At 34.5% G+C, this 14,573-nt stretch overlaps 1 protein-coding gene across 5 annotated transcripts in view; it reads right to left on the bottom strand.

Annotated features, from left to right (window-relative positions):
- PDE4D (phosphodiesterase 4D) overlaps positions 1 to 14,573 on the bottom strand; it is a 1,594,380-nt gene that overhangs the window by 1,061,837 nt on the left and 517,970 nt on the right. For all 5 annotated transcript variants that reach the window (XM_078365479.1, XM_078365477.1, XM_078365476.1 and 2 more), the window contains one exon: positions 970 to 1,199. In XM_078365479.1, coding sequence (XP_078221605.1) covers positions 970 to 1,199 — 230 coding nt within the window. The remainder of the gene's footprint in view (positions 1 to 969; positions 1,200 to 14,573) is intronic.

The following is a 14,573-nucleotide window of genomic DNA, read 5'->3' as shown; positions in this document are numbered from 1 at the left end:
AGTTGAGTTACTAGCCAAATTTCCTCTGAGCACAACCTTCCTAACTTTAACAAGATCTAAAAGGCATTTTTTCCTTAGAGATGCCTTTAACTTGGCAGAGTATGTGGGAGCATCACATTTGTAACTAGTATTTGTTTTGTTCTTCTGGTCTTAACAAATGTTCAAGAGTCTATCTATGGCCCACTGGCTTTATCCTCTTTCCTTTCTATCCAAGATTCTTAAAAATGCAGCTGGTCACAAGAACAAATAGTGAATGTGCCCAATATCCTTACCTTCATTCACAATTTGTAACCTGGTGATGTTGCATTAAAGTGTAAAACCCCATTGGTAAACAACACGAAAAAGAATAAAAACAAAAATTATACCCTGCAAAGTAGGAAATAAAAATGTTACACAATGGAGATGTGGCTGTGGCTGATTCCTCTATAAATACGAATGCAAATAAAATCACCTTATACCGGGAACTGAAATAGTATTCTGGTAAGCAATACCGCAAAATGTTAAAGGCAAAATTTTTAGACTTGTGAATATCACTGCATATTTCTTTTGATTCTAATTACAATACAATCTATTCTTGATTCCAAATTCATTTTGCATCAATGAACATTGCCTATAGTTTCTAGACCCCTACACAGTAATTTGTCCATTCATTCTCATTTGTTAAACTTTTTTCTATTAAGTCACATATGGCCGATATTAATTTTCCAAGTACAACTTTCCTTTTGTAAATGCTTATTAGCATTCACCAATACATTTTCAGCTCCTCCTTGTAAAACAATTTCGCTAAAATGTCTTCTCCTGCAGGGATACCAATGTCACCTGAGAAAAATCACCCTTATGTTTTTGACTCTAGAAACCCCATTGTTCTCCCACTCAAATCAAGCAATGAGCCACAAAAACCCAAAAGACCACAGATAACAGTCACCATCTAAAATATAAAATGGGGAAATGACATTTGAGCGTACTCACCCACTGGAGTCTGCAGAAGTGATAGCAATCAGCGGCAGAATCTTCAGGGGGAGGCTGGTTGGTCTTTGAATGTTCTCTGATTCACTTTTCAAGTCAGCTTGTTCCAACTGTCTGAAGGCAAGAGGGGGAAGCTGAATATTTCGGCATGAAAGTCTCCGGACAAGATAGGGTTCCATTCCACGGAAAGGGTCTTCCTCTTCATTACTGGAATGTAATGTTTCCTCAGAGGCCTGAGGTAATAGATCAAGAAAGCATATATAATCAACAAAAGTCAAAGTGTTTATTATTACCTAATGGCTTAATACTATCCTGGGAAAGAAATTAAGTAAAACTTTACATGAAAAATGCTGTATAGAAAACAGTGACATTAACTAAACAATGTTTGATTAAAAGTTTAGAACTCCAAACTAAAATCTGTATTTATTTTTAAAATAGCAAATTTGTTTACTAGGTGTGGCTTGGTTATAAGTTAACATCTTCAGAATCTTAGAATTTATTACCTTTTGCGTGAATTCTATAAAATCAAGGATAAATCAAAATGTTTTTATAACTTCTATGAAATGAATTGCAAACATCGATAAATACATATCTTGATACATGCATGTGCCTGTGTATATATGTGTGTGTGTGTGTGTGTACACACACACACACACACAGTTATATATACACACACACACACAGAGTTATACATCATTTGATAATGATCCATTCTGAGAAATGCATCATTAGGCAATTTCCTCATTGTGCGAACATAACAGTGTATTTACACAAACCTGAATGGTGCATTGTTACTGTACTAAATACTGGAGGCAACTGTAACACAAGGGAAAATATTTGCATGTCTAAGCATTTCTACACATAAGAAAGATACAGTAAAAATACAGTGTTACAATCTTATGACCACCATGATTTTTGTGGTCCATAATTGACTAAAAAGTTATATAGCACATGACTGTATATTTATATATATTTTTCTCATATGCCTGCCCATGAAGAGACAGGGAGAAAAAAAGTCCTATTTTTTCTGCATATTTAAGGCCCATCTTTGAAACATATGTTTTCATATGTCACATCTTACTCAGATATACTCTTGCCAATTTTTCTAAGACTGAGAGGGTAGTAAGAAAAAGAAGATTTGAAAAGAAACTTGAGGACCCAGTAGAACTGTATTTAAATCACAGCTGAATTTTGCAAATTTGATACATGTTATTCACATGCAAAGGTAAATGCAGATCTAGAATAAAGTAGAAAATTTAATATTTTGATTCTTGCTGAGAAAAATATATTATCACACAAGCAATAACTATTTCCAAATGACTGGAAAGTCTACTCTACCAATATTTATTATATCCACATATTGAGAATTGTAGAATCACCAAATGTTACAACATGCTTCTATAGAGTGCTGGGTTTTTGAATCCTTGCACTTCCACTTTACTATTTGTATTGCTAGAGTGTTGCTTAGTCTCTCTAAGGCTTCTGTTTCTTTATTATGAAAATGGGACTAATATTTACATATAAAAATTAAATGAGACTATGCATATCATGTACATAGTTCATTACCTGCACTGTGATTAGCACTCATATATGGTAATTTCCTTCCCTTCTGAGTGCTACAGGTGAAGAAGCAAGCCCAGAGAGGGAAGGTTATATTTCCCTAAATTAACCTGTTGGCTACAAGTTAGAAATTCATCAAGTTTGGAACATCCAGACCTTGTTTCTTACACTCCTTAGTATACAACTATCTTTGGGCAAGTAACTTGGGCTCATTGAGGTTATTTCTCCACCTGAAGACTGAGATAATAATATTTACCTCTCAGGTTCATTGTCTGGACCAAATATATAAAGTATTTGAAGCACCCATAACTGTCAAAGAGTATGTACTCAACAAAATGGCGCCATTATAATCCAGGCTAATTCCCTTTTTCTTCCTGCAGCACTATGCTGTCTTTGATGTTCATTCTTCATATTGGTTCCCAAATAGAAAATTTTTGTATTCCTGATTTATATCTTGAAAAAGGTGGAAAGATGTGCAGTGGTGGACTCTATCCAACTTTGGATTGTACTGTCTGGTTGGAGAGACAAACAAGACAACAGAAGGGGACTGAGAAGGTTAAAAAAAAAAAAAGAGGCCAAAACTAAAAAGAAAGTTCATTTATTTCAAATCCTAAATTCTGAGAATCTGTGCTTTGAGGAATCTACTTGCTTTATAAAACAACATCAATAATAATGACTAATATTTATTGAGTCCTTATTAAGCAGTACTGTGTTTTATACATACTGTCTCATTTAATTTTTACCAAATTCCATGAGTTAGTTTCTATTTCTTTTCCCATTTTACACATTAAAAAACAAAAACAAAAACCTACTATCAAATAGTAGGAGTTGGACACACAGACACATGGCTTATAGGGTGATTAATCAACTTATTTTGCCTGGGACCTTTAGATTTTAGCACTCAGAGTCCTAAGTCCAGGGAAACCCCACAGTCCCAAGGCAACCAGGATGACTGATCATCCTACATGTCAGGATCCAAACCCAAATCTCTTCTAGTTAAAACTGGAGCTAAAAGCCACTACGCTGTACTACCTTAACAAGTATAGTCCCTGGTAGAGTGAGTATTACTAGAAAAGAACAGAACACACACTAACTGACTATAACTCAAAAAGCTTCACATTTTCATTTGAAAAATTAAACTAAACTGAGATGAGAGCAGCCCTACATAAACATTAGAAATGAATGACAATCTGTCATTAAATGAGAAAATGAAAATTTTATCTCCTGTTCTACCCCTAATCACTCAGGTGGTCTTACGAAGTCCCATTGGTTGTAACAAAATCAGAGTACTTCATAACTGGAAGGGGTCTTAGGGTGTATTTTGTATAATGTCTTGTTTTTTGTCTGCAGAGACTAAAGATCAGCAAGGTTAAGACAAGCAGATCTGGAATAGGACCTGAGAGTCTGAATTTTAGCATTCACCACCTATAATCCCAATGCGGAGGGTTTAAACAGTACATTTTTTAGAAATAATGGCTTGGAGACATTAGAAATACTATCTTTTCCATCATCTCCTTGCAATAATGCCATTTTCTAGCAGTAACATAAGATACAAACTGCTATAATAACCTGTTCCAGATCTGCTGGTCTTAACCTTGCTGGTCTTTAGTCTCCTTAGGCATAAAATCAAGAAGTTACACAAAATAAACCTAACACCACTTCCAGTTATAGAATACTGATTTTGCCACAACCAATGGCAAATCAATGTTTCTGTGAGATAACAAATATAGAAAAAAAATAGAAAGCATATGCACATGGAACAGTCTTAGCTTTTAGATTGGGAAAGTGAGCCTCTGCGTGCTTAGGAAGTTCCTCTAAGAACAGAACTTCACTCCTGGATTGCAAACAGGTCATGATTAAGTTAATGATATGATTTATGTGTGTTGTGATGGATTGAAGGATACAAAGTATTATTCTTGTGTGTGTTTGTTTGGGAAGGAGTTACCAGAGGGGATTAACATTTCAGTCAGTAGACTGGGAGAGGCAGACCCACTCTCCATGTGGGTGGGTGCCATCTAACCAGCTGCAAACACGGCTAGGATAAAAGCAGGCAGAGAAACGTGGAAGGATTAGAATGCCTGAGTTTTCTGGCCTCCATCTTTTTCCTGTGCTGGATGCTTCCTGCTCTCGAACATCAGACTCCTGTCCTAAAATAGTTGGACTCCTGTACCTATACCAGTGGTTTGCTCTCGGGCCTTGGGCCACAGACTGAAATCGGCTTCCCTCCTTTTGAGGTTCTGGGACTTGAATTGGCTTCCTTGCTTCCCAGCCTAAAGACTGCCTATTGTGGGATATCACCTTGTGATCATGCGAGTCAATACTCCATAATAAAATCCCTTTCATATATACATCTATCCCATTAGTTCTGTCCCTCTAGAGAACTCTAATATATGTGTAAATGCTCTTCTTCCGGATGAACATAGAAAAGAAGAACAAAGGATGAGTCTAGCAAAGCTTCAGTAGCACTAAATATAGCTGGCCAAAGTTAACGTCTTTTTACAAGCATTTAGCTGCCTACTCTGGGTGTTATAATGCAATTGCAAAAATACTTTTATATAACCGAGGTTATTTGTTGAATGACTTAATGTTTGTGACATTCTCTTTTAGATAAAACTGCCTCAAGAGGTAACTTTTTTGAGAGAATTATCTCTACTAAAAATGAAGTTTGTGCTCATGTTGTCAGTTTAAGCCCAAATTTTCTATAAATGCTTTTATCTTTATAATATAAATGACAAAGCATTTATTCTAACATTTTCCATTCAAAAATACTATAAGTGTTTTTTTCACACCGTAGATCTATGTGTATCAGTTATGGCTCAGAAATAAAGAGAACAACCTTATCAGGTACAAGATAGGAGGTTAAATGCCATTATTTTGGAGAGAGATGTAAAATGAATTGCAAGAGCAATAGGTATCTTATGTTATTGCTAGAAAATGGCATTATGGAAAGGAGATGATAGAAAAGATAGTATTTCTAATGTTCCAAGTCATTATTTCTCAAAACACGATGCTCAAACCCTTTGCATTAGAATCTTAGATGGTGCTTGCTAAAATTCAGACTTCCAGGTCTTATTCCAAATGTTCCTAATCACAATCTCTATGATTAGGGCTTAGGAGTCTGAATAAGTCACCAGTATCATTCTAATGCATACTGCAGTTTGAGAACTAATGGCTTTGACATTTTAGACATAGTTTAAGAAAATTGTTTGGCAATATCCAGGCACAAAGATGTTCACTGTAGCTCGTTTATAATAACTGGATGTGATCTAATTGCTGTACTGAGGGATTGGCTTAATAAATGTTGATACATCATATGATGAAATACTATGAGGCTGTTAAAATAATGTAGAAGAATACATAATCATGTTAATGATATAATGTTGAGTGGGAAGAACAGATTATAGAGTGATCTCATTTTTATGAAACAATAATATCAAAACAAAACAAAAAAGCCACATATTACATTCATAAAACAATTCTTTAAGGATATATCCCAATTCTCTGCAATGGCTCTCCTGGATAGTACTGGTAATGATTTTATTTTAATATCTTTATTAATTATTAGCTTCTATATTCCCCATTATTAAAATGTCTTGTTTTTCAATTTTAAAAATATAATAAAAGTCATAATAATAAAATGATACAATGTTCACCTTGCTATTGATGGGATTTAGGAATAATCCTATTTAGCTTTAAGATATCCAATATCAAAATAAAAGATATGCAAACATATTTAAACAAATTTAATATGAACCTATTGCCTTATAGTAAAATAAAGTTATATTCAATAATTAGCCAAATTACGTGGAATAATTGACAGACAAATAACTTTAATGTTATGCTTTTTACGATTAGGACAAATCCCTGTCTGAAATACATGCCTAAAGTAAGCAATTCTATAATAATTGACACATTGGATGAATGTTAAATTTATTATTATTTTCTCTTTTGTTTTCTTTAGATTCTATCCAAGGTATTTAATTAATTTCTTTGTTTAATTTTTTGCTTTCAAAAGTAGATGGCAAACTACTTAAACGGCCTTTAGCACATGGCATTCACATCCCTAGGGTTAAATAAATTTCTGTGGTTCCTCATAATCTCACAGCCTCTGATATTTGTTTAATATATATATATATATATATATATATATATATAGAGAGAGAGAGAGAGAGAGAGACAGGGAGATAGAGAAATAAAATTTCTATAAGGAACTCTCCTTAAAATACGTTTGTGTGTATATATATATGTGTATATATATATATACACATATATATATACACACACTATATATATACAGTTATATATACATATACATATATATACATATTTATATATGTGTATATAAATATATGTATATAAATTTGTATATGTATATATGCATGTATATACATATATACATATGTACATGTCTATGTATATGTATATATAAGTATATATCTACAATGCCTATATGTGTGTGTGTGTATATATATATATAGGCATTGTATATATGTACATATATAGGCATGTATACATATATGTACATATATATATACAATGCTATGCCTTCCCTGCAATGCCTATATATATATAGGCATTTTAGTCTCACTGTATGCCCAGGAAGAAATATTCTTCCCTGCAATGCCTATATATATATATATGTACATACATACACACACACACACACACACACACACACACACACAGGCATTGCAAGGAAGAATATTTCTGGACATGCAGTGAGACCACATCTCCAGACTCCCTTGCAGGTAGTTATAGAGGTGTCAGTGAGTGTTACATTACATGCTAATTGATTATAAGTTGAGAAAATGTGTATGTATCTGTGTATGTGCCACTTTCAGGCCTGCCATATAAAAAGTTGGTGAGTACAATCCCCAATTTCTCTTCCCCTCTGTATTCCCTCACCATTAAAGTGATAGAGCCACAGGATGGAAGAAGCCATGGTTTCTTAATTGCTATTTATAGGAGAAACACTTGCCAATCAGAAACACTTAATTTGGGCTACATGAGCCACGGATAATCTTCTGGTGAGGTCATCTTAAAAAATTTAGTGTTTTCTTACTACAGGTAGTGCTCTTTTATATGCATATCTCTAAAGGAGTTCAACCTATCTTAGTTGTGTTTCCATTCCCATTATTTCTCAGTTAATCATTTATTGAGCACCTACTACCTTTCATGCTTGTGTTGAGTACTGGAAATTCAGAGATGAATCTGGCACCTTATTTTGCTTAAGCACTTACTGTTCATTGGGGCAAAATATAATAGACAGATAATCACCGGTATACATCAAAGCTGTAAAGAGAACTTAGGATTTTTTTGGAGTACATAACACTTTTGCAAGTTGAAAGAAGGTGCTAGTCAGTTGTGACGTCAACAAAAAGCGAACACCTGGACCGTGGCAGACCAAAAAAAAAGACGTAGGTACCCAATAATGCACATTTGTTTTTGTTTTCCATCTACTTCTCCAGTCATTTTCGTTTAGTCTGATGGCTGGCTCCTCAATTAACTGTCTTTAAACCTAGGCATTGTCCAAGGTACTATCCTTCAACCAGTTCTCTTTTCTTTTTTCTTTTTTTTTTTTTTTTTGAGATGGAGTTTTGCTCTTGCTGCCCAGGCTGGCGTGCAATGGATGGGGCGATCTCAGCTCACTGCTACCTCTGCCTCCCAGATTCAAGTGATTCTCCTGCCTTAGCCTCCAAGCAGCTGGGACTATAGGCACCTGCCACCATACCTAGCTAATTTTTTTGTATTTTTAGTAGAGACAGGCTTGTCTTGAACTCCTGATCTCTGGTGATACACCCACCTTGGCCTCCCATAGTGCTAGGATTACAGGTGTGAGCTACTACACCCGGCTGCATTTCTCTTTTCAACCTGCCCATTCATGTTGAAAATATCATCCAATACAATGAAGACAAATATCTCCTACTTTTTTGTTTATAACACCAAGGCAGCCATCGGCCTGACAATTGTAGGAGAATGATTTGCCTGTGTGACTATTCACTCTGTTAGCCTGGGCATGTGAACACATCTGGAAGGAAGGGAGCCAATGCAACTTTTGTACCCCTAGCACTTAGCCAGTGCCCAGAACAAAACATATGCTAAATAACCTTGCTGAGGAGAGAATGAAGCAAATAGACATATTCATCTCCATTTCTTCAACTGCAAGAAATTGGGAAGAGGAAATAGTATTAGATATTGGTGTTACTAGCAATGCTGTATTTGTAACTATTATCATATGTCAGGTATAAAGCTGAAGCACATTAATAGAGAATTTCTATCAAAATTCCAAAACTTGAGCCACACAAACTGGTTGGGTCTATCCCCATGTTCAAAGATTCTTTCAAATATACAAACATCATCATAAGTATTCTCACCTATTTTGTTTTAAATAAGAATGACAGATTTCAGGCACTCGGTGCTTTCAAAGGGCCTACACTATGCAGAGCATTGTAAAGGTTCGCCTGTTAAATATGTTTCTAGGAAGAATACAGACCAGGCAGAAGGATGGGTTTTGTTTTTATCATTTCCAATGCCACATTCCTTTTTTCCTTTCCAATTAGTTTGTTGCAACATTAAGTTTTGTAAAAGTAAAGTTTCCCTGCATCCGAATTGTAGCATAAACAAGATAATGTTAGTGACTCTGCAAGGATTAGGATACAATTTAATAGGCTATTAACATAGTGAATTAAAAATCATATTTGCAATCTTAAAGTATTATATGCCAATAGTAGACATTTTCTCCCTGTATTATTCTTTCATGTCTCCATGAAATTGTTAATAATGCACTAAAGCAATAATTGAAAATGGGTCTTAAGATTCTCTAAGTCTTATGCCAAATGATTTTCCTCTTATCTCGTTACTTATTATGTATGCTTTATCTTAAAACTTAATGCTATTATAGCCTAAATAATCTTACAGGAAACTCACAAGTCAAGGCACTAAACCACCTAATTTCTTTTAATATAGAAAAGGACATTGTATTGGCTCAACACAATCAATTTTCAAATGGATATCTGTATAATGATATAGAAAAGAAACTCTTGCAAAATTAATTCTATATAAAAACAAAAATTTCTATTTCAGGTCAACACAAAGATAACAGATAGATTTCAAATATTCATAGAACATAATGCAAATATAGGCTCTGATTTCATACTGATTAGAAGAGACAGAAATCACTGACATCTTTCTAAAGCCATTTCCTATAACTCATCAAAACTTCTAAAAAGTTTCTGAAAAGGAATAGAAAAATCTCTCATTCAGTAATATTCTACTGTATATTCTTATCACAAGAAAGTCAATCTGCAACTCTAGGATTCAGTTAACCTTTTGTAAACAGCATTGTCCCTTTCCTGGGTGACTTTAAAAAATAAAGTTAATTCTATTTTGTTAGTAGAGAAAGGAAAAAATTAAGGAAAACATGGTTTCTATTAATTATTTCCTTCATAATTATATACAATGATAGAATCCCAAGTGTAGAAAAAAACCTAACATTTTTTTTTAGCAGATAAAAATTATGTCTTACTCTAAGTACAGGTTAAAACTCAGCCAGTTTACTCTCAGTGTTTTGAAAGACTCTCACTGGAGGACTCAGGGGTCAAATCATAACGTTAAGAGAAATGCAAAGAATCTATTGTCTTTATTCTCAACCTTTATTTAAATATCAACACCAATCAAAACTATCTGTATAAACATAAAAGCAAAAACTAAAACTGTCATTTAAGTGATGATATATTTATAACGATAAGCTGGGTGTGTAAATCTAGAATAAACTAACATATTGGGCTGTGGGAAGGAAAAGGGAGACAAAGTAAAGCTAAGTTCCTGCTCCACATGCAGAGAGCCAGAAACGTTGCTTTGCTTTTGGCTTTGATATTCAGATAACTATAAAATATTTTCCTTGATAAAATACTATGGATCAAAAGAATGTTTATATTAAATTTATATTTAAAATTATAGTTACTGGTGAAACATGTTAATGCTTATTAAGATCAGGATAATAATACACAATTAGTTGTATTTATTACATTACATGTACTGTATAGGTGGTAGCTACTTGTTTCTTATAAAAGCTGTATGAAAAACTGCTACTATTTTCATGTTGCAGATTTGGAAAATGAAGCTTAAACAGATTAGTTTGTCCATAGTGACACTATCAACCATACAGAGGTTAGTTTGCCTGGAATGAGAACAGCAGGCTGGTTCCATGGGAGTTTTCCACAGGCCACTTAGGCCTGGCTCCAGCCTTATTTCAGACAAAGAAGAGTATCTCATGTGGTCTGAGGACTCACAGAAATGTGTGTGCAGACCTCTCTCTAGCCACCTCTTTTAAGACCTCTGAGTTCTGAGGATCCTTCAGAGTTTTGAGACTGGGTTTACCTGATATCAACTTTCATAGTTTTAGCCCAAATGTAATATTGCCCCTATTTTTAAAAAATCTCTAACAAATTCAGTAGGCATAAAACTATGAGAAAAGTGAGAGCAACTTTATCTTTATTTGATTACAACCTAGTTTAATATAGGAAACCCCCCAAAATAAACTAAAAACTAATAGAAAGTAAGAATAGTCAGGCAAGTTTGTCCAGTTTTAAAGTAAAATATGCAAAAGGCTTTTATTTATAAAATCAAAGACCAGTTGTTAAAACTACCACACAAACATCTCAATTATAAAAACAAAGAAAACCAAAATGCTTAAAAATAAGCTCAAAAAGAATAAGTAGAACTTAGATTAAGAAATCTACATAAATTTTTCAAGAGTTATATAATCAAGACTGATGTTCCTTGCAATAATTTTCTGTGTTTAATGTTATTTCAAGAAAATCATCTCTTTTTAATATTTTTATTTTATTTTTTGGAAGAATTAGGGAGTCCATATTGTAAAATATAACAGGGGGATGGTCTTGCCGTACTACATATGAAATTTTACTATGAAGCCACAGTAACAACAAAAAGTATCGTACCTGCAAATAATCAACAGGAAGTTTAGTGGAACAATACAAAATTCCCTTAAATACTTTCTTATATAAGAACTTGTTATGTGTCAATATGTGTTACAGGAAACACTGTTAGCTATTTGGGAGGGAAGAATTATGTAAGTGATAGGAAAGTGACAATGCACATGTGAAATAAAAAAGAGCAATATTAAATACTGTAAAAGTAGTCTATAGAGTTTCATCAGTGAGAGACCTAATTCTCTACCACAAACACCAACTTAACAATAATATATGATCCAAAAAGATTCATGAAAATTGCAGAAACCAGTCAAGAATTGTCAGTGCCCGGGGAAAACTTAAAGAAAATAACAGTCTCATTGAAATAGATGAGAAAAGGCATTTCATGTCAACCATGATAGCCCTTCCCCCAAGCCAGCACAGCCTGGTGTCATCAGGAAAAATATCCCAATTTATGACTTCTTCCTTAGGAGAGAAAGAGAAGGGTGGAATGTATATCTAATGTTCTGTTTTTTCAGAGTGTTTTCTGAGAGACTGGTTTCTGTTTTGCCTGACTCAGAGCACTAATGGAATCCACATATTTGGATGCCTGGGTTGTGCAGAGACCAAAAGATAACTCAGTGGTTTATTGCAATGCCACAGAACCTGCAATGGTATAGATGGACACCAGACAGAGAAAGAGATTAAAAGAGATTTTTTCTTGGGGGAAAATAAAAGCAAATTACTTTAATTGTTAAAGTGTACACACAAATACAAAAAAAAGTACCCCTTGGTAAAAAAAAAAAAGAGAGAGAGGCCCCCAAAATCTCTATGTGGGCTAACTGGCAAAGGTCTTCACCTCTATAAAGCTAATTTATAAGGACTGAAGAGGTAGCTGCTTTTTCAAATGCACAAGTCAGAAGAAAAATAACTAGGCACTTGAAGAAATAAGGAAACATGACACAATCAGTGAAACAAGGTAAATCTCCAAGTACCAACCAGAAAGAAATAAGAATTTATGTTACTTTGGCAAATAATTAAAAATAATTATCTTAAAGAAGCTCAATGTGCTAAAGGAGAATACAGATAGACAACTAAATGAAATTAGGAAAATGATGCAGGCACAAAAAGAGAATATCAACAAACTAAAAAGAAAACAAACATTCGTGGCGATGAAGAATATGGTAACTGAGTTGAAAAGTTCACTAGAGAATTTCAATGGATGATTTGATCAAGCAAAAGAAAGAATAAATGAACTCAAAGAGGCCACTTAATATTATGAAGCCAGAGACACAAAAAGAAAAAAAAAATAAAGAAAAGTGAAGAAACTCTAAGATACTTATGGGACACCATCAAATGTTCTAAAATACACATCATGCAAATCTGAGAAGGAGAAGAGCGAAAGGGACAGAAAACTTATTTGAAGAAATAATGGCTAGATACTTGCCAAAGCTGAGGAAGGAAATGAACAATCAAATTCAAGAAGCTCATGAAACTCAAACTTGGAAAAAACAACATACCAATATAAATTATAATCAAATGTTCAAACATCAAAGACAAAAAGGGAATCTGGAAAGCAGCAAGAGAAAAATGGCTTAACATGTACAGGGGAGCTTCAATGACATTATTAGCAGATTTCCCAGGACAAACATTATAGGCCAGAAGGGAGTGGGACAATATATTCAAAGTGCTGAAAGAAAAATATCTGTCAATCAAGAATACTATTTTTCACGAAACTGTCTTTTAAAAATGGAGTAAGATCTTGTCTCAAAAAATTAAAAATAAAAATGCTTTGACACAGTCAAAGTTTGTGACCTTTTTAATTTTTTCATTATCAAAAGAAAATATTCTACATGGAATTGTCTATCCTACTGAAGGTATAGCCTTGTAAATGTGTATTTGTCTTTTTCAAGTCCAGTTCTCCTTTTATATCCATATTTCACTGATTTCTTAATTGTAATAAAGTGGAAAACTGATCTAATTATATATTAAAAAAATGGAGTGGAAATAAAGATAAACAATGGCTAAGGTACTTCATTGGCACTATACCTGACTTACAAGAACTGTAAAGGGTGTCCTTTGAGTTGAGACAAAGTATGCTACACAACAACACATAGGTAAAGGTAAATATTTAGACAAATAAAAATCTTATAATACTGCAATGGTGGTGTATAAATTATCTTTAACTCTGGTGTAGAATTTAATTATAAACTATAAATATAAACTATGTTGGCTGGGCGTGGTGGCTCACGCCTATAATCCCAGCACTTTGGGAGGCCAAGACAGGTGGATCACAAGGTCAAGAGATCAAGACCATCCTGGTCAACAAGGTGAAACCCTGTCTCTACTAAAAATACAAAAATTAGCTGGGCATGGTGGCACACGCCTGTAGTCTCAGCTACTCGGGAGGCTGAGGGAGGAGAATTGCTTGAACCCAGGAGGCAGAGGTTGCAGTGAGCCAAGATCATGCCATTCTACTCCAGCCTGGGTAACAAGAGCGAAACTCCGTCTCAAAAAGAAAAATGTATAAAACTATGTTAATGAATACAAAATATAAAAAGCTATAATATGTGACACTGATAACATAAATGGGCAGAGATGTAAAGGAGTAGAGCTTTGCATACAGCTGTCTGCTATGAAATCCTAAAACTGAAACTGTGGCCTGAGAGCACTCCTTTCCACTTAGCGACTTGTTAGGATTCATTCCCATCCATGTTCTCAGAGACAGGATTGCCAAAGTTGGTTCCACAGAAGAGTCTAAGATGGCCCTATAACTTTACTCCATTCACACTTAGACTTGGCCCACGGTCAATCTTGCCCCCAGAGATGGATGCCCATCCAACTCCCTGGTGGCAAGTACTTTCAGATGTGGACCCTGAAGCAGCTGTGACTTAGTTCCAAGCTCTCTCACCTTGATCTGGGGACAGTTCTCCCTACCCATAGATACTGACCAATGTTTTGGAGACAGTCCAGTTTGCCTAGGGATTTGACAAGATTTATGCCTGCTCAAGCCCCTGGTAATAAGCCTGCTAACTACAGAATCCATTGCAAAATCAGTAGCAGGCACATGACGTAACTCCAACTACAATTGATTGTGATCATAGAGGCAATTCCATC

This window comes from Callithrix jacchus, chromosome 2 (genome assembly GCF_049354715.1).
Source record: "Callithrix jacchus isolate 240 chromosome 2, calJac240_pri, whole genome shotgun sequence".
Taxonomy (NCBI): domain Eukaryota; kingdom Metazoa; phylum Chordata; class Mammalia; order Primates; family Cebidae; genus Callithrix; species Callithrix jacchus.
This window is presented reverse-complemented; position numbering and strand designations above follow the sequence as displayed.